The sequence below is a fragment of the Anas platyrhynchos genome, chromosome 3 (genome assembly GCF_047663525.1).
Source record: "Anas platyrhynchos isolate ZD024472 breed Pekin duck chromosome 3, IASCAAS_PekinDuck_T2T, whole genome shotgun sequence".
Classification (NCBI taxonomy): Eukaryota; Metazoa; Chordata; class Aves; order Anseriformes; family Anatidae; genus Anas; species Anas platyrhynchos.
The window spans coordinates 117,732,236-117,752,850 of NC_092589.1; the positions used below are offsets into that span (position 1 = coordinate 117,732,236).

Below are 20,615 nucleotides of genomic sequence, written 5' to 3' on the forward strand. Positions count from 1 at the left end.
GCAGACAGCTGAGTTCCTCGAGCTTCTCTTTGATGGGTCCTTTATATCGATGGGTCCTTTCTATCCTCCTGCTTTGCTTGATGCCCTCAGGTTTCCCTCTGTATCGCACTGACCAACACCTGAGCTGATCAGGAGGTAGGCTTCTCCACTGCTGGCTGGGCTTCCCATAGGAGGTGAAGCAAGGAGAGCTTTGTGGCACTGCCTAAAGACCAAGCACAACATTCACAGCTCTGTCATTCTCAGCTTGAATGACATCTGACTTTTAGATGGATAAACCAAGGTGCAGCAAATCCCCATGCCTGGCTTAGTATTTAGGAGTCTTATGGGGAGGAACAATTGATACACGAGCCTTTATGGTTTTTCCATTGCTTTATTAAGCACTTTTCAAGCTTATTTATCTCTTCCTTCCAGTCTCTTTAAATGCCACTGAAGTTGCTGTCATTGTAAATCAGAGTCATCAGAATCGCCTTTGAAAGCCAGACTTGTAACTATGAAGAAAAGACACCCACGTGAAGCAAACACCCCTGGATTATATATCACAGACACAGTGGTGTGGGGGCTGCTCCAGCCTCACCTCACAGCAGGCCGAAGTGGAGGACTTGCAGTGTGCATCCTCCCGGGTGGGATGAGAGAAGATGAATTGGTTAAAACCAAGGATTCACCCACTGTGTCCTCTCCAGTGTTGGCCATCGGTGGCCCCTATAAGAAAAACAAAAACAGGGTGAGCACATATGATACTCACCCCTGCTCATTTCCCACATTTGGGCTGTTTTCAGCTCAACCTGTTGCTATGTCCTAGCAATGAGCTCTTCTTCCTAAATCTCACTCTGGAAGAAACGGAGAACTTCAGCTCCCTTCCCAAATCCACCAGGACTTTGCGGTCCGTGCTGCACAGAGCTCTGGGCCAGTCCATGCAGAACGTGTCAAGTGCTTTGTCACTGCCCAACCTTGGCGGCCGGGTGTCCCCGAGGCTCTCACACTCTGGTGAGCCATGGTGATGGCTATGATCAGCTACTGAAAAGCGAAGCTTTTCCCCAAAAGAAATGCGCGGCAGCCCCGAGAAGAATATGCAGGCTGTGTTGTATTTGAGTCCCGAGCGAGCCCAAGCTGGACAGCGAGGCTCAGGGATGGCGATTTATAAAAGAGCTCGGAGCAGTGAAGCAGAACAGAGCAAAGGGAAAAAAGGCTCTTTTACATCTTTCTGGTTTCTTGCGGAAATGGGGATCAGGAGGCTGCATTCTCTGAGTGCCCACCTCTGGTTTTCCATGTCCTTACCATCTCTTTAGCTTCCAAACAACTCCTTCATCCCTTGGCCAGTTTCTCCTAGATCCCAAGAAGAGGGGAGACATCCTATTAATGTCTTCTCCCAGTCAAGGCCACGGATGAGAGGCACAACACGGCCAGTTCTGTGCATGAGCATGATGCTTCCTGCTCTGTCCCATTGCCATGGAGCTCATTTATTCCTAAACCAGTGTTTTCTGGAAGAAGGATAATCCTGGGAAAAATAGTTTCCCATGTTGTAAGAGTCATTGCTTATGTGCTCATCCATTAAAAAATAGAAAAAAATCCATAGCAGATTGTAATACGTAATAATATAAAATTATCTGATTCACTCTTCCAATGAGTTTCTATCTTTTTCTCACATATGTATGATTTCACTCTTCCAATTAATTTCTATCCTTTTCTCACCTATGATTGTCTCAGTTCTTAAAAGTCCTCCTCACTCAGAGACGGTAGGTTTCACCTGGTCTGTTCTCTGTCTTTTTCATTCAGTAATTTTGTTTGTTTAACACCAAAGAGCATCACCAATACACACGCATACATTTTAATAATCACCATGTAGCATTGCTCTGTTCACAGGTTAAATGTAATTCACTTTATGACATTCTCAGAGTATTTCTCATGTGCTGGTACCACACCTACCCAGTTGGGGAAGAAGACGTTGGAATAGGTTGGAGAAAGGACACTTTCATACCTGAAAACGGTATTTGAAAATTAGTTTTAGCAGGTATCCCAGTGTTAGAGCTAAAATCTCACTCTATAAATTCCAAAGCTGAATGTAATGAAATCAAAATACACTTTCAACATCAAGAATACATTAAAGGAAACCGTGCCATGAACTCCGAGCTACCAATACCTGGTGTTTGCTCAGCATCCATCCTCAGAGGGCTTTACAGCCGTTAGCTCGTGCTTGTATCATGAACAAGCTGGGAGATCAGTTTGTTGGCCTTTGCTAGGACCCCTAGGCTTGGTCTTTTCTGCTTTACTATGGAATCGGAGTAAGTTTTGTTGTTTTTTTCTTATTTTTTCCCCCTAAGTCAAGAGAAGATCCTTCTCTCGAGGGCACAAAGCAAAGTCCCAGTTATTTCCCGCAGCAGAATTTCACTCACCACTGGCACTTCAGGAACAGGTCTATAAACACAGCAACTAACTCTGCTTGGCAAGGGTAAATCTCCCCCATCAGTGCCTTGCTGCTATGCGAGGGTGGCCTGCCAAATCCATTGACATGACATAAGGAAAGATTTAGGAATGGTTTGGGAGCATAATAAATGAATCCCCCACTGAGTCGACTGTACGTTCCTTGGATCTATCAAGCAATCAAAATAAGCCCCTTGGATTACTTGAGACAAATGCCTGTCTGCACAACAAATCACCGCAGATTGCTTATGACAGCCAAACGAGACGTCCTCTCCGAACGTCACCCTGCAGCTCTCACTCGGCCCTGGACCTCGTTACAAAGCAGGAGGAAGGAAGTCTGAAAACCCCACCAACTCTTTCGGGTCTTCGTTCACAGAACAAGGACAAGCGACTTCAGATGTGGGAGGGGATGCCTGTTTTAAGGGGCAGTTTGGCCTAACATTTGCGACAAGGCATTAGAGATTTTCCATCGCCTTTAACATTTCAGGTTACTAAAGGATTATATCTATAGACTGTGGTAATCCCTGAATATTGAGAAAATACACGCGCGGCTCTCCAAACATCAGACATCTGCCCCGTGGTGCTACACATCTGCCATTCTTGTGGATTTTTGAACAATTTCCTTTGATGAGCAGGTTTATTTCAATGGAAATCTACAAATGAGAAAAGCTCCCGCTCCCTCCGCACTTGTGTCGAGTCTGCAGTTTCCCAGCTTAACATTTGTATCCAAGACAAAATATGCAGTCAGTCTCTTTGGGCATCACAAAAACACGCATAAATGCACAAAGATAAATAGGTTGAACACACACATGCAGCAGACACAGACACACGCTAAACTCTACTTTGCTAAAAATCTGGCTCTGAAACAAATATATATTTTTTAAATTAGCATTTTTAAAGACAGTAACTGCATCTTGAGTGCAGAGAACACATTATTTTGTAGGCGTTTTCAGCCGCACAATACCAACCCCTATTTTTAACTATTGACTAATTACCAGTAGATCTTAATTACATGGTGTGTGGAGGCACTAATAAGTTTACAAATCTGCCAACAACACTAAACACATATGTCTTTACAAGCATTATCCTCCCTCTCTTTTTTTTTTTTAAAATCCTTTCTCTCTTTTCCTCCTCCAATTTGGCAGCAGAAGATACTGGAAAAGGCTGCAATTGCGGCTGATTAGAAGGCGAGCATCTAAGCACCCATCCTTGCTCAGAGAAGAATGGCTCAAGCCACGAGGAGGAACCAGAAGTGAACAGAGAGAAGCCGGCAGAGCTTGGAGAGAGCCTTTTGTGTGGTTTGCTCTTGCCTTCTGTGCAAGCCTCGCGGAGCTGTGGGCACATTCCACATGTGAGCTCTGTTGTGACGGGGCTGGAAACCAGCAGGAATGGGATTGATGCAGAAGGAGGTGCCGGTGCTGCCCCTGGAGATGACAACCTCCAGCAGCCTCCCAGACCAGGCACACACAACAGCTTTAATGAAGACCCAGCAGCACCAGGATTGTTCTCTGGCCCCGGTTGGCTCAGTCGGATCCTGCCCACAAACACTGAAACCTCAAAACACTCTTGAAATAAAAAAAATATTAAAAAATCAAATCTCCCAGTGAAGATAACTACTTGTACTAAGATGGATATAATCTCCAAGAACACGCACGGTGTTATTTTGTGCACTTACTTATGAGTTGCTTATGCAAAAAGCTTTTGGCCGCAGTTTCCAGGAATCTCCCCTCTGCTTTGCTGGGTTAAGGAGCAAGGCAGCCAAATCTGTCCCAGAGTGATTTTCTGCCCATGTTTTCCCATCTCGTTTGCAGATTCTGATCAAGTTTTTGCACTCTCAGCTCTCCATCGAAGTGTTAATGCTGCAGCTGGACTCTCGCATCTCCCCAAACACCTTTCGTATCAAGGTCCCACAAAAGCTCCCATTCATGCAGACACTTCCAAAAGCCCTGAGCGGGGCTGAGGGAAGCTGTGAGCTACGCAGATGCTCCTCTTGTGCAGAAGATGCACACGATGAAAGAAATGTGCATTTAATAACCGCATTACTTACCTTATAATATACCTATTCATCTCACCGTGTTTTATTATGCAGAGTTCCAAGTCCTTCACAAACTTCCATCCTCTAAATGCCCTCGTGTTGGGGACCACACCACCACATGTGAACCTCTGGTGATGCATCCTGCTCCCTGAAGACAGCGCTCACTTGCTGTCCCAAGGTAAGGCTGCAGAATCTAGCACTGGTCTGGTTTTAGGAGCTTGGAAGTGGTTTTCTGTAACGTGTAAATTTAGTCAAACGTGAGATAAAAAAGTCCCTTCTGTGTTCCCAAGAGGAAACGTAGCCACGTTCTCAGAAAGGTGCCCATGCACTTATTCATGGTCCTTCCATTTCAAACCACAAAGGTGATCACTGAGCATCATTTCAATTAGTTAATGGGAACCAAAATTAATTTTCCATTTACAAATGCAAGCGAACAAAACACTAAAGAATGTACAGGATCCTGGGAAAAACACGAGGGACACTTTTCAGTCTGATCTCACACCACTGTTGATCTCCTGAGGTATTTTCCATGGAGTCACTCGGCAAACTTGGGTTTTGTGACCACATAAATGAGAGCAGGTGTCGCCTTTCCACATCCATATTTCTAAATGCAGAAGGGTATTTCCATCTGGAATGATTCAATGTTTATTTTTTTGCATGGGGGAAGAGAGGGGATTATTGTCATTTGCACTGATGGAGGAGGTAGCTGTCACCTTCCCATTTTTCCCTATTGAATCTTTGTTGGCAAATAACATGTCTTGAGCAAAATGAGAGTAGGAGATAATTTAAATGGGCGCCACACTTAGCCTCAGCAATGAAATTACAAAAGTGAATCAACATGAAAGCTGAATAATTTTTCTCAACAATTTAGGTAATTATGGACAAGGCAAGCATTAGTTTTTTTTTTTTTTTTGCTGCAGAAAACAGAACCAGTTCCTCTGGTATCTTAGGGCAAAACTTCAGTTCCTTAATTAACAGATTCAGAAATATTGTGTGTGCTGGCAGATGGAAGAAATGATAAGAGCATTTGCCAAAGTTGGATACGCTGGTGATGTGCCCATGTTAGAAAGCACAGCGTGTGCCTGAACCAAGACTTCAGAATAGCACTTCTTAATTTTTAGACACTGTGCGAACTAGCCACATGATCATTTTCGTCACAGAAATGAGACCTTAAGCATCCATTTCAAAGCTGGGCAAATCTCATCCGTCCCCTGAGATATTAAATGACCTGTGCATAGCCAAATTAATTAAAAGCATTAAAAATAGAGAAAGGGAAATAATGATGCTTTTAATGTGGTAGGAGAATAAAAGGAAATAAGAAATAAAGCATTTTCTGGTATCCTACGAAAGAGATCTCTGCTCAGTTACGGAATAAACGGTATTTATATCCCATCTTACATCACTGAATGCCAAGTGGCAAAGCCAGACAAACATTTTTGTACAAAACAGGTCAGAAGTCCATGTTGCTGCCTAAAACCAGAGTCAACATGCCCTGGACGAGAGGGGGAACCAGATAGGGACAGGGTAATGGGGTGGGAAGATGAGACGAGACTGACAGGTGTGACAGAGGAGGTATGGGAGACCCAAACCCCATTTGGAGCATCCTCTGCAAGTCAGGTGAGATTTCCTGGGCTCGACCAGATAGAGGTATTTTGCTCAGGACAAAAGTGACAAAAATGGTGATTGTAGTGGAGCCACGGTAGTGCGCAAAGGATTTACTGAGTGCAAAAGGGCATGGAATCGAGATAGCCTGCATGGTTCGTTGTGAAAAGGGCTGCAGAGATGCAACCAACATAAATAAGGGGAATAAAATGGGAACAGAAATTCCATCCTTGAGAGGAAGAGGAAGAAAAAAAAATAAGATCTGGGGTGCACAGCACTTTAGGAAAATGGTCCGTGGAGGATATCACGAGATCAGTGGGAAATCAGGGGAAAATAATTTCTCTGCAGTTCCTTGACTGGAGCAAGGACTGAGAAGGGAGCAAGTAGAGGCACTGAGGTGTAATATCCCACACCAGAAATGGGCAATGCATGGGCCGATGCTTCAGGAAAAGGGAGATGGAAGAAGCTACAGTTACCAGAGCTGCTACAGCCAGCAGCCATTTTCTTGTTTTCAAGGGAAACCCAGGCAGTTTGGGATTACTGCAATATTCTGTCTTTATTTGGCTTGATATTAAAGGTCATGAATTTAATTAAGAAATCTGTAGTGGCAGCATTAATTAAAGAAAAATACTTTATTCTGTTACATGTCGGGCTTTGGATGAAGGTTTACAGCATTTTCAGGTATTAAAATGAGCATCAGTGTGTGGGGGTGTTCAAGGAGAGGTTGGACGTGGTGCTTAGGGACATGGGTTAGTGGGTGACATTGGTGGTAGGGGGTGGTTGGAGCAGGTGATCTTGGAGGGCTTTTCCAAACCTTAATAATTCTAGGATTCTATGTGTGTGTGTGGAAAGAGTTTCATGTTATGGGGAATACACTTCACCTTGGTTAAGGTGTGAAATCCAGCTCCACTTCCTCCCTTGGCTATGCAGTGGCTTTCCCAGTAACCTAAAGAAACAGAAAAGTTATGTGCCATGTGCAAATCCTATTGACACAGCGACCAACCTTCACATGCACCCAGTTCAGAAGGGGAAGCATTGCCTGAAAACTCTTAATTTTTCCCTGAGCTCCGAGGAGCAGCGTGGCACGCTGACAACAGCAGCACGAGATACATCCCTGCCCTTCATAGGCAATTGAATCACCGGGCCCCATGGGGAGGGGAAGTGGGAAATGCTGTGTAGTTGCTTTTCCTTAAATCCCAGCTTGGAAGAGCCCCAAGCAAGTCCATCAGACCGGAGGTCTTAGCTGTTAATGCGTTTCTGAGGGGAGAAATGCACACTTGCCTGCACCACTCACCCCCCTTTCCTGGCTGATGAAGTCACGTTGCTCTTCCCTGATGGGTAGCCGGTACCTCGAAGGGCAGAGCCGAGAGGATTAGCCTGTGCTTGGCTTAACAAGAAAGCTGCAAGCCTGGTCAGGCTTTGGAAAGAAAAGGCAGGCAGGTCGGAAGTCTCCTTGCAGTCACCCCCTTCTGCACAGGCCAGTCCCCAGGTGGCCCTGCGATCACACATTTGATGTCACTGGGTTAGCTAATTACATCTAAAAGGTGTCCCATAAAGGCACTTTGCTGAAAGCACGGAGACAGGTTCCTTTTGATGCGCTGCAATAAATGAACAGAGTTGCAGCTCTCAGGAGATTAAAGGAAGCCTGAGAAGAGCTGAATAAACCATGTCACTGCAGGTGAGATCTAGATAATAGGAGCCATGAAGTTTCCTAACTTTCCCAAGACCGTACTAATTCTTAAATTTGTCAGGAGGTGTAAAGTGGTTTGAATAGAATATTACTGTCCAATAGAGAAAAGAGTGGGATTCATGTAATTACATATTTAGCAGAGAAACTTTATCTGGCTTTTATCGTGTAAAAACTGAGGACTTGAATACATTTTAGGGACATTACTCAAGCTTTACAACTTCTCTAGCTTATAGCAGTGACTCCATTTTGCCAAAAACACAGCGAGAAAGAGGAGTCTGTTTTTAAGGAGCAGCCTCTTGCTTACTGGATTTTTTAACTGAAAGCTCAAAACCTAATAAAACCTTAAATAAAAATGATGTGCTAGAACTGGAAAGCTTCACCAAACATGCAGTTATTTGGGTAACTGTGAGCTGGCCTTTAACTATATAATATTTGGCACCTTCTGCACCTTTCCTAGAGAGCCCAATGTCACAAAGCACTGTCACGGGGAGACAAATAACAGCAAAACAAGCATCGTGTTAATCCTGCCCTGATATATACACGTAGCATTCATTAAGCCTAATGAAAAGCACAGGCACAAGGATTGACCTGAGCGTGTCCTCTGGGCAGGCTCACGCGGTGACGTTTAACTTTAGCAACATACCCAACTTTTAATACCGCGGAGACCTGAACATCGTGACAGAGGAAGCCAGAGTCTTTTCTGGCTCATGCATGAATAACAAAGCCACCTGCTATATTCCAGCGGTGGATGCTTTATTGTTAGTGATGATGCATGAGGCAGAAATAATGCAGTTTGATTTTTAGAGACAATACCAAGTTGAGCTTGCAAGGCTGTCAGTTAGCCCACACTCGTTCGACTTGGGAACTGAGCAAACAACATGGAAGTAATTGATGGAAACTAATGACACAATAAAATGTCATTTTTCTGACCTACTTTGCTTAGAGTAAATCCCCATTAATTGTAATTATCTGTGCTGGTAACGGAGCACTCCACGTACACCAGACGCTCAGTTGGATCCCCCAGTTATTGAAATGAGCCAGTTCCAGATTTACACTACGCTGATTCTGGCTTACATACCTCTCTATATATAGTGTTTGTTCCCCTGATCTGAATAAATGCCTGGAAGATGGAAGACCACACAGCTCAATTACTGTATTGATCGGGACAAAAAAAGCCTTTAACCAACCGGCACACGAAGGGCACGATTCCATGCTGTGGTTTGCTGGGTGCTGCTGGAGCACCAGCCATGCCTCCCCCTCCTGGTGTCTCAGCGCTGCTTCTGAAAAACGTAAAATGCAGACAGAAAGTAGAGGGTTTAGATCAGCTTTGATTGAATCAAGAGAAAACTCCTTGCTAAATATGTTTTATAAGTATTTGCAGATCTAAAGGTTATCCAGAGTTCCCTCAAACCTCTGGACACGAGTGCCTCAAGGTGATGGAAGTGTGGGTCGCCACGAAGCACCGAGAAAAGCTTTTCCTTCTCGAACACATGAGTAAAGAGAGACATCAACATGGGTGTGATTGACACTCACCACTTCCAAAAAAAAGCCCAAAACATAAAAATATATAATGTTGGCTAATAAAAGAAACAAGCTCTGACTAATGGCTCCTTTTGCTCTCCGTGAGGGCCATAAAAGAGCTTGGTTGAAGGGGCAGAGCATCTTTCCTACACCCTTGGCCAAAACGGCCATCCAGCGGTGGCTGCAGGTAGTGGGTTGACACGAGGGGGTTGTGGGGTGCTTTGGGCACGGCCGTGGTTCTGCTGCGTACGAAGTGGGTGAGAAAGAGCTGGAGAACATCATGGGATGATCAGAAATTAAGATGTAAAGCGGTGGAGATATCACTTCTGGCCACCCACGGAGTCATGTAGCCATGACTCATCGCCTGATGCAGGAAGGAGCGGAGTGTACCACGCATCAAAATGGACAAGATCTTTCCAAGGACAGACGCTTTGGGCTGGAAAACCTTTCAAGGTCCTTCATACCAACTGTTTGTTGTTTCATGCTGGCATGCAATTCCCTTGTAAAATTAAGAAACTACGTGTTAAAACCAGCTAGGGATTTTATTTTTAACCCCCTCTCTCTGTTGCTCCTACTGGAAGGATCTTCCAGTTTCTAGACTAAATATATTCACGGTCAGTTCCTACTCATTTACTCTTCTGCTGCTACCCTTCAGTGTCACAGCACCTTTCCCTTCGCTTGCATTCACTTTCCAGGATGTATTTACAGGCAGAAAACATTCCCTTCCCATTCTCATTTTTTTTTGCTAAATGAAACAAACCAAATTCTTTCAGTCCCCAGCAGAAGGAAAGCCCTGATCTCAGACAACTCCCGGCTCTTCCGTGCACGTGCTTCAGCCTGGATTCACCCTTCTTGGACACAGGTGGCCACAACTGCATCGAGAAATTCAGAGGCAGCCTCGACAGCTTATTACCTCATGTCACATATTGCCCAAGCAACTGCTTTTCTCATTTAGCGTGCCAACGCTACGATCCCAAACTGCTGTCTTCTCCCACCCGTATGTCTCATCGCACAAGTTTGGGCTGTTTTTGTATCAAAACAGATGAGTCTTCCGTCCCTTCATTGGTTCACAGCACGCCGCGTGCACCTACACTTCTATTTAAATAATAAGAGCAAATAGTTTCATTGCTTCTGTGCTGGCTTTTGTTATCGTCGCTGTTTTGTTTTCAAATCATATGTGGCAAATTTGCTACTTTGGAAAGTTGGCAGGAGTGAGGAACGCTTCCATTTATAGCTCATCGTACTGCAAAACAAAAGTTTGAGCTTAGTCCACGTGCCTGTCCCCCTAGCACAGAGGTGGCAGAGTCCTCATTCCTCGGCGCTGTGAGAATGAACGTACGTGTTTACAGCTCGGGTTTTACGGTGCCAAACAGGAGAGTGTTTTTTTTTTGTTGTATATATCTAATCATACGTGTCTTAAGCCCGTGCATTCATCTGGCTTGAGCTAAGGGCTGGCGCTCCTCTCATTTCTCTCCGTATTGATATTTCACGCCAGCTACATGCCACAGCTTAAGTCAGCAGAAAATAAGGGCCGAGCCGCAATGTTTGAATTCAGCGTCACGGGGGCTGCGGGGTCATGTCCTCGCCGATCCCATTATATCCGTAATACGAGTTTGCTCCCTTTGAAGAACTTTGGGCTGGAGCTGCAGGCGGTGCAAATGACTTTGATTCGGCCACATGCAGACGAGCATCAGAGGGCTGTCCTCTGGACAATGCGCCAAGCTTTGCTTTCCACTTCCTTTCTTCTGTTCCCCTGCTACAGGAGGATCCAACTGTTTCAAGATCTGTTTCAAGTCCCTTTCAGGACTTCGTGAAACTTTTGAACTCCTTAGGAATCACTTGGAAAGGCCAAATACGTCCTTCCCAGACAGGTTATTTAATATTTGCAAGTCCTCTCACTCTTTGCAAAATTCATTTATTTTTTTTTTCTTTCCTTGCTGGAAAAAGCATTTTTATCTGCACTTTTGCATCTTTCTACCTTTTTTTTTTTTTTTTTTTTTTTTTTTTTTTTTTTTCCCTCCGTTGAAAATCAGACCCTGCAAAGCAGCAGCTTTGGCAAGTTCTGGAGCCCTGAATCTATCAGCCCTGAACCTGTTAGCCCTGATGTTTTGCCACGATTAAACAAAAATCAAACACAGAGAAAGAGGCAGGAGAGCCCACAGGAGAGTAAAAGAGCTGGAGAAGGAGCATCAGGAAGGAGCGTGCTTACTGAATGGGAAAAATAAATCAGCAGAGAGATGATAACCTACAGAGGACAGCACAAGACAGCACAGAGGAGATGGATGCAGTGAACAAATGTAAACGGGTAGAGAGGGAACCAAGTGTGGAAGGACCTGGATGTGTTTTCCCAGCCTGCCAGCAGCTCCTTGGCCAAACCACTGGCTTCGGGGTGCTGCTGAGCCCCTGGCAGACCCCAAAAACCAGAGCTCACCTGCAGTTTGTGCCCTGCAGCAGGGACCTGGGGCTGTGAGGGAGACCCAGATGGTTTGCCTGACCCCATAAGAGCAGGGTGTGCAAATAAGTTTTCCTAAAAGGGGGAAGAGAGCAAGGGACCAGCATTTGGGTGAAGTGGGATAGTGATGTGTGGGGTGTGGGGGGGTCCCAGTGGGTTTGCCTGACCTGGTAAGGACAGGGTGTGAAATTAAGTGTCCCACAAAAGAGGGAAGAGAGCAAGGGACCAGGACTTTGTGAAGTGGGATAATGATGTGTGGGGTGTAGGGGTGGACACAGTGGGTTTACCTGACCCTGTAAGAACAGGGGGGGCGAGCAAGTGTCCCCCAAAAGGGGTAAGAGAGCAAGGGACAAGCACTTGGGTGAAGTGTGGCACTGATGTGCGGGCTGTGGGGGGGGACACAGTGACATTGCCTGACCCCGTAAGGACAGGGCGTGCAATCCGCATCCCCCAAAAGGGATGTCAGAGAGCGAGCCACCACATCACGGGGCTGTAGGGACACCGAGGGGGGGGGCTCCCTACAGCCCCCAACTCCCCACCACAGCGAGAGGGAATGAGGCAGGGAGTGAGGGAAGCTTCGCCTCAGCCCGGCGCTGCCCCGCTCGGTCGCTAGGCGGCCCGGGCCGGGCTGCTGTGGGGCTGGGGAAGCGCCACCCCCGGAAGCAGCGGGCGGGCAAGGAGGGGAGGCAGGAGGAGAAGGAGGAGGAGGAGGGGGGGAGGCAGGCGGCAGGCGGGCTGGGGGGGCTCCGGCAAGCGGGGACGGGGGGGGCCGAGCGAGGCAGCGCGCCCGGCGAAGGGGCCGGGGACGCGGCGGAGGCTGCGAGAAGATGGCGGCCAAGTCGGATGGCGGCGGCGGCGGTGGCGGTGGCGGTGGGGGAGGCTTCGCCCAGCTGCACAACCTGGACGAGGCGTCCGCGGCGGGCGTCGGGGCGGCGCCGGGGGAAGGAGCGGAGGAGCCGGGCGGCAGCAGCTCCCTGCACATCTGCCACTGCTGCAACACGTCGTCGTGCTACTGGGGCTGCCGGAGCGCCTGCCTGCGGAATCTCTTCGGCAGGGCGGCTGCTGCCGCTGTCACCACCGCCGGCGCCGGCACCGCCGAGCCGCTGGCCCCGCGCCCCGCCGACGAGGGGCCGCCGCGGGCTGCGGAGGTCGGCGGGGCGGGCGAGCGGCCGTGGCTGGACTGCCTGTGGATCGTGCTGGCGCTGCTGGTGCTGCTGGGGGACGTGGGCACGGACCTGTGGCTGGCGCTGCACCACTACGGCCGGCGGGACTACGTCTGGTGCGGCCTGACGCTGGCCTTCGTGCTCCTGCCCTCGGTGCTGGTGCAGATCCTCAGCTTTCGCTGGTTCGTGCAGGACTACACGGGCGGAGGGCTGGGGGCCGTGCAGGGGCTCAGCAGCCGCGGGCCGCCCATGATGGGGGCCGCCGGCCGCCGGGGGGGACCCGCCGGAGGGGTAGGAGGAGCCGGCGGCACCGCCACCCCCGGGGCGCAGCGCCTCTGCAGGATCTCCGTCTGGGTCTGGCAGTCCGTCATCCACCTGCTGCAGATGGGACAGGTCTGGAGGTAAGGGGGAGACCGCCCCCGGTTATGGGGAGACAGCCCTCGGTTGTGGGGAGACCGCCTCCAGTTATGGGGAGATCAGCCCAGTTAGGGGGAGACTCCCCCCCTGGTTAATGGGGAGACCCCCCCCCCCCGGTTATGGGGAGACAGCCCCTGGTTATGGGGAGATCGCCCCCGGTTAGGGGGGGACCCCCTCGATTATGGGGAGACCCCCCCGGTTGTGGGGAGAACCCCCAGTTATGGGGAGACAGCCCCTGGTTATGGGAGACCCCCCCCAATTGTGGGGAGACCCCCCTCGGTTATGGGGAGAACCCCCCCGGTTATGGGGAGACCCCCTCTGGTTATGGGGAGACTCCCCCAGTTATGGGGAGACCCCCCTGGTTAATGGGGAGACTGCCCCCAGGGGGATGCAGAGGGTGGGGAGGTGGTGGTGGGCATCTATGAGGTGGAGGGTGGGAGATTTGGGGTGCCCATACCCCCTGGTGTAATGTGGGGTGGCGTCTGCTGAGTGTCACCGAGCCGCACGGTGCAGCCGGGATGTGGGGTTTTTGGGGAGATGAGGGGCACAGCCACCTCGTGGTTTAATGGGGGCGTGGGGCAGTGGCACCTCGTGGTCCCATCCAGACCCTCGTCTCTTGGGGAGATGAGGGTCAGCACCACCTCATGGTCTAATGGGGACGTGGGTCAGCGTCACCTTATGGGCCAACCTGGACATGGGGCAGTGTCTTTTGGGGAAATGGGATCACTGCCACCTCACAGTCTGTGGTATAGATGAGGGTCACTGTCCCTTGGCTGAGGTGGGTCTGTGGGTGCTGCTATCTCCTCATGGTCTGAGGTGGACGTGGGTCAGTGTTACCTTGTAGGTCCAAGGTGGATGTGGTCAGTGCCCCCTATGTGGAGAAAGAGGGGTTTCTGCCCCATAGGGTGAGTGGAGATGCCCCTGCAATGGGTCTGTGGGGCTGAGGTGGGAGAAACAGGAGTCACTGTCACCTCATGGCCTGGCAGGGGGCACGGCTCGGTGGACATGGGGCAGTGCTCCCTTGGCTGGAGGAGGTGTGGGGGCCCTGCTTTTACTGAGGGGATGCTCAAAAGGAAGAAAAATCCCCTTAAAACGTGTCCGTGGGGCTAAGATGGTTGGGACTGGGGTTTGCTGTCGCCACATGGTCTGAGCTGGACGTGGGTCAGTGCCCCTCACGTGTGGGATGAGGGGAGGTTTGTGGTCACCCCCGCTTATCTGAGGAGAGATTTCCCCCAAAATGAGTCTGTGGGGTGGCTGAACGTGGGCTGCTGTCCCCTCGAGGCAGGGGGACCCCCCAAAAATACGGAGGGTTGAAGGGGGTCCTTGCTCCTCGGGGTTGTAAACGGTGCCTCAGGGGTGGGCTCTTGCTGCCCTATGGGGCTGGGGCAGGACTTGGGGGGTAAATATGGGGCTGCTCTCCCCTACAGGTGCTGTGGGGGATGCTGACACCTTTCTTGGTGCCAGCATGGATGTAGGCCCGGGGGTGACCCCAATGAGGGTCGCATCCGTACCCCACAAGCTTCACCCCACATGGAGGGGGACCCTCACAGCTCACCCCCATTCCCTGAAGAGAAACGCAGCGTGAAGCCTCGGCCCTGCTGAGGGGATGGAGGAAACCTTCTCCCCGACGGGGTTGTGGGGACATTTTTCGGGTTGCCAGCGCCGGGCTGAAGGTCAGAGACGGGGACTGCTCCCCCGGAGAGGCCCTGGGGCAGAGGAGCTGCTGCTGAGGGGACGGGGCTGAGGGGGGACATCTATAGGGTCAGGGGGAATCGAAGGACATCCCCCAACCCGAGCTGCTAGCCGCGTTATCCCCTCTGAAAAAAGGTTTAAGAGGAGAGGCAGGGAGGGATTCTCCGGGATGAAAGCCCGGAGATACAACCGCCTGCACAGCCGCCCGGCATTTCTGCGGAAAGGGGTGGTGTAAGGACAGCCGTAAAGACCCGGCGTGGCCCGGCGTCCTCCAGGAGGGGACGTGGGGTAAGAAGATGGAAGGAGAAGGAGGTTTGGGGTGGTGGAGACCATAGAGAAGGCTCCGGGGTGGTGGCATTGGGGTGCTGCACGTGCCCTCCCACCCCACACACATATATATAGGGAGGTTGGAGGGATGGGGGCTGGTTGTGGGGCTTGGTGGCTTTTAAAATAAAATACAGGCAGAAGATGCTGGATTTTTTTTTTTGAAGCACTTCACGATGAGGCAGCGGAGGGGCTTGCAGGGAGGGGGGGTAACATCCCCGCATCGGCATCTCCAACCCGAACAAACGGGGCAAAAAATCACCCCGACGGGTGGCCGGGAGGAATTCATCATCAGGGTCTGGGTGAGAGGAGAGGGGAAGGGGGAAAGCAGAAGGCGATGATTGATGGGGAAGTCCTTTATTTTATTATTTTTTTCTCTCTTTTTTTTTTTTTCTTTTTCCATCTGGCTAGCGGAAGGGGTTAAGCCTGCTGCCTAATGAAATCAGTGGAGAAGTGGCTGGAGTTAAGATGGAGACAGCACGCCGGAGCCTGGGGGAGGAGGGCTGCGTGGGTGGAGGCAGGGGAGGGCCTTGACACCTCTTCTGAGGACACCGCTCTTGAGATAAAATGAATATACCCATCAAAGATTTCTTTTTTTATTATTATTAGTATTATTTTATTTATTTATTTTTTTATTTTCCAAAAAGCTGAGGGGGCGGAGGGGCGGGATGCTGCGTGGGGAGGGCGCGGGAAATGTATACCTGGGGGATCAGCCCCTGGAGCCGCGCACGTATTCCTTCTGCATCTTCAATGTCATCCGTGTAACGCTCACCACACGTCCGTGCTCGACTTCTGGTTGTGTTGGGGGGGATATTTTATTTCATTTTGGGCCAGGGGATGCTGAGAGGGGGGTGTGTGGTGTGTGTGAGGGTGATGAATTGGTGCGCGACCCCTTCTCCTGCTGTCCCTACTGCTCCCAAGCACCGATCCCATCAGCAAAAGCAATTCAGCGACGCAGAGGCACCTCTGGCAAGTTGGATTTCTCCCCTCCTGGAGCCAGGAGGAAGAAATGATTATGTATTAGCCGCGGTGTGAGCCTGCATTGGCAAAAACATCCCCCGGCACGCTCGAGTGAGCGGGTGGGGAGGGGGACACCGAAGCGGCGCCGGCAGAGGGGGAATTTTGGGGGGGGGGAATACGAAGGACCCAGGCTCAAATTACCCAGGCTTTCTGTCAATGCAGAGAAAAAATATTCGCTTCTGAGACGGCGCGGGGCTGGGACTGCCAAAAGGGACTGGAAAGGAGCTCTGCAGAGCAAACCACACTAGGTAAAACGAGGGAGCTTCCTCTCCTGTTGATCGCCAACCTCCCTAGCGCACGGCTCCGGCTTTTTAGGGCATGCCAAGCAGGGCGAGCAGCATGAAGCTGCCTCCCAGCACCCGACCGAAGCCGGAATAACTTCCCGATGTCTGTGAGCTTGCCTCCACGAAGGCATCTTCTCCCATCCCCACTCTAGCCATTGCGAGTGCTGTTACAATTAATCTGGGACGCGGTGATGGGACTCATGGCTAAATCTTTTTGTGCTGGTAAGACTCTGACAACGTGGGGATGGAGGGGGAATACCCAGAGGGATGAAAGTTCAGCTTGTCGAGCACCCAGCCTGCTTTCCTGCATGAGAACGGCACCGTGCTGCGGCTGCACGGGGCGTGATGAGGGCTGTCCTCAGTTCCCCTGCCCAGGGAGTGAGCGCTGGGGCTTAGTGGGAGTACTGGGCGGATATTTCGGGTTTCTTGCCTTGTTTTTTTTTTTTTTTGCTCAGCTGAGAGCCTGAGGCTGTGTTAATGCTGCCCACCTACAGCGGCTGCTGGAAAGAAAGTACACAGACGTGGTGAAAGCGCGCGCGCGTGTGTACACACGTGGGCACACCGAGATTTTAATTGATGCTTGGAGTGCCACGATCCCAAATTACCTTCCCACTGGTACCCGGGGGATTTTTCCCTCACAGATCTCCTGTTTTCACCTTTCATCTCAATCCCTGAGCTTACCTCGAGGACTTCAAGCAAGCAGAGGTTGCTCGTTTTGCGAGGGGTGTTTGTGACAGTCCTGCACCCGATGCACTTTTCTTGAACCTTTTTATCCTGGTCAGTGGGTCATGGTTGCTGTCGAGGAGCAGAGGGATTGAAGCGCAATCCTTGGCGTTGCTATTAAAAAAAACCCATCATTGAATTCCATTGGATTAAGCGTGTGGGGGCTGAGCTGACACGAGCTCGCCCGAAAATCTCGCCGTGTCTGGTAGCTGGCAGTGATGGTAAGGTTCGTGACTCGAGTGCAAGATATTTATGGGTTTTGGTGTTAAATTTGGTCCGAATACATATTTAGAAGAAAAACTGTGTGCTAAAAAGAAAAAAAAAACACGCTCCAGTCACTGTTTTGACATTAAATCGCCGTGTGTGTGTGTTTAAGGGGAAAAAATCCTAAAGTTTCAGCGATGGCTTGCCATCTTGTTTATTAGTGGAAAGACCAAATCTCTGACTTGTTCCTCGTTCGGCGTGCCCGGAGGTGGAAGGATGAATCGATGGCTTTAAAAGGAAGACGTGGTATTTAATGACTGCGCGATGAGTGGGTTCGGGCTTTACTAAAATACTTTGCTCTGGGATGAACTGGGAGCTGGGTATCTGCAAATTGAGCTGATTTAGAAACCGGCAGCTACAACTCCTGAGACGCCAGCCCAAATCCCCTGGCAGGGGGGCCAGCAGCGTGTCAGAAGGCCAAGCTGCTGTCCTGACACCCCCTCGCTGTCTTGCTTTGGGATGTTCAACCCCACAGGGCCTTGCTGTGATTTTCCTGCCTGCCCTGGCACTCCTGAATGTGGTTTATTTTTATTTTTTTTTTCAGCTTTCTCTGGTTAGCTTGTCTGGCAGCTCAGTTTTTCCCCTTCGCCAAGTTTTAACAGCTTGCTCTGAGAGTATGGAGTTTTGTCAGCTTTCGACAAGTTGGCAGAGGGAGGATGTGCTGGGATGGATGCTTAAATGTGCTCTCCCTCCAATATCATGTCTGGGGCATAAGATTTTTACCCAACTTCTCCTCCCCTGTCCCAATTTTGAAGGGTTTTCTGCAGGATCTCCGTCAGAGCCGGGCTGCCTAAATTAAAACACACCAAGGATGGCGCACCTAAAGCACAGGTAGGGGAGTTTGTGGGGGCGAATACTCATCCCAAATCATGATACCGGCAACAAAAGAGGCTTTCTCACTTGGGTAGGGTCTTTATTGGTTTTGGGGTGGTGGCGAGGCTCTGTGTCTTGTGGAGTGCTACCCACTAGAGGGGGTCAAACCACAGATGTTGGAGCAGCTCTGCTGCGCCAGCCTGGGGAGGGCAGAGTTTGCCTCCAAGCCTTTTTCTCTTTGGGCTCTGCCCCGACCTGCTGGGAGCTCCCCGTCCAGGTACTTTGGCTGTTCTGTGTCACAGCAGGGTGTGTGTGGGGGTAAAGGGGTAGGATTTGGGGGCAGAAAGTGGATTTCAACTGTGTTTTGAGGAAGGTAGATGTGGCGCTCCGTTGGCGAGGTGTTGGCGCGGCGGTGAGGGCTCGTTGCTTCCCCACCAGGCTACGTGGGGATGTAGGAATGCTTTGGGGCCCTGATCTTCTTCCTGAGGGAGCCAGCATAATAATTCCTCATCTTTAGGGGCCAGGACAGTGGCATGAGGCACTTCTGAGAGCCCAGGAGTCTGAAATCTCTCCAAAAATCATCCTCTTGGGAGCGGGCTGGCACCCCGCTTCCCTAAACCCTTGGACCCCAGCATCCCTTTTCTGGTTGCTCCATGCCGAGCTCTAGGGCAGAGAATTGTGCCTTTTTTTACCCTTTTTTTTTTCCACGTTCCCTACAGTTTTATTTCTAACGCCAGTGGGATCAGAGGCAGAGGGGAGGCAGGGTGCGAAGGGCTGGGGGAGAGGCAGCTTCTTTGCATGCCGAAACATTCGCCCCTCTGTCTTCCACCTTTCTAGACACTTCCATTTTGCTGCGAGCTGCACGGAGCTGCTTTTATTCCTTGCGGTGGTTCTCCTTCTCGGTGTAAATGTAGGTTATTCAGGGAGCATTTCCTTTAATGAAAAGGACGGAGGAAGAACTGATGGTGATAAAGCAGCTCCGTGGAGGAGAGCTGCTCCGGCTGCCTCCAGACCGCGAGGGAAAGAAATTGGACGTCGAATGTGCAATTTTCCTCGGGGAGCGAAGGGAGCCCACGGAGAAGTCTGGATCCCTCAGAGAACTTCTCCCTGTGCTTCATTTCCCTCGAATCCTGACTCCTGACTTGATTTTTAGCACCTTGCTGCTTTGGAAGCCGGTACTATAAGGCTGTGACACCCGCGAGCCTTTACGCAGGAGGAAACTGAATCGGAGAAATGCTTTGTTATCAACCAGAGCTCAAATTAAATTGGAATTAAAGCTACAAGCAAAAAAAAAAACAAAACAGCAAATGCTGTGACTTCGTTGACCCATGGCTTCTGATGATGGGACTCGGACCTGCTACGGCTCCGGTAGGGCACTGAGGTGCTTTTCCCAAGCCAGACCCCGAGGAAATGGGGACAGGGCTGGGGTTGGCCCATGAAATATTCACAATCTGTCCTTAGGTGACTCCGGGGGCACGGAGGATCTCTCGCAGAACCGGCAGAGCTCTGGCACCGTTGTCACCTTTTTCATGAAGCCTGGAGGAAAAACAAATCTCCCCAAAGAAGCAGCGTGGTGTGGCCGGCAGCTGGAGCATCCCTCAGCCAGCAATGGGGTCTCAGTGGGGTTTCTGCGGGGCAGGAGGGCACGGAGGGTGCTGGAGGAGCACCCATCCCCTAAAAGGGGTGGCAGACAGCCCTGCCAGCGTGCACAGCACTCCAGTGTCGGGAGAAATGTCCTTTTCTTCAGTTTCTGATGTTAAAAAAAGAGCAGTTTAACCCTTTGTGCTCATTTCCCCTGCTCGAACGAGGAGCCCCGCGTGAGAGGGCTGCCAGGAAGGCATCGCCAGCCGCAGAAAGACAGCAGCAAAGCACCGGGAGCGGCTTGGAGTTTGGGGTTGGAATTCATCCCAGTTCTGTCTCAGCAAAGAAGGGGGGGTGAAAAAAAATGAGCAACGGAGGCCGATGCTGTTGAAGTGAAAATTGTAAAGAGTGGTATAAGCAGAAGGCATTTAAATAATGTAAACAGTCTGGCAGGGGAGGAAAGGATGGGAGGCATTCCAGAAACAAAGGGAAAAGAGTTTTTTTTTTTTTTTTTTTTTTTTTAAAGAAAAAAACAGGACTAAAAATACACCGAGCCTTGAATTCCAGAGATTATCTCAATTAGGGCTTTTTCAATGTATCTTTACAACGGAATTGG

At 50.2% G+C, this 20,615-nt stretch overlaps 1 protein-coding gene and 2 long non-coding RNA genes across 4 annotated transcripts in view; 2 read left to right on the top strand and 1 right to left on the bottom strand.

The window, feature by feature from the left end:
• Positions 1-1,674: 1,674 nt before the first annotated feature.
• LOC140002273 (uncharacterized) lies at positions 1,675-11,235 on the bottom strand. Of its 2 annotated transcripts, XR_011808619.1 has the most exons (4): positions 8,933-11,235; positions 7,350-7,550; positions 6,937-7,001; positions 1,675-4,685 (listed from the first exon to the last, which is right to left on the bottom strand). It is a non-coding gene; the product is annotated as an uncharacterized lncRNA (long non-coding RNA). The 2 variants fall into 2 exon arrangements; XR_011808618.1 differs by lacking the exon at positions 1,675-4,685 and having other exon boundaries at positions 5,995-7,001.
• Positions 11,236-11,412: 177 nt separating this feature from the next.
• XKR6 (XK related 6) overlaps positions 11,413-20,615 on the top strand; it is a 136,915-nt gene continuing 127,712 nt past the window's right edge. Inside the window, exon 1 of the mRNA XM_038176185.2 lies at positions 11,413-13,282. Within this exon, the coding sequence (XP_038032113.2) occupies positions 12,546-13,282 (737 nt within the window). The 5' untranslated portion in view covers positions 11,413-12,545. The remainder of the gene's footprint in view (positions 13,283-20,615) is intronic.
• Positions 13,289-20,514, top strand: LOC113843358 (uncharacterized). Its single transcript, XR_003496641.3, has 2 exons — positions 13,289-15,278; positions 15,726-20,514. It is a non-coding gene; the product is annotated as an uncharacterized lncRNA (long non-coding RNA).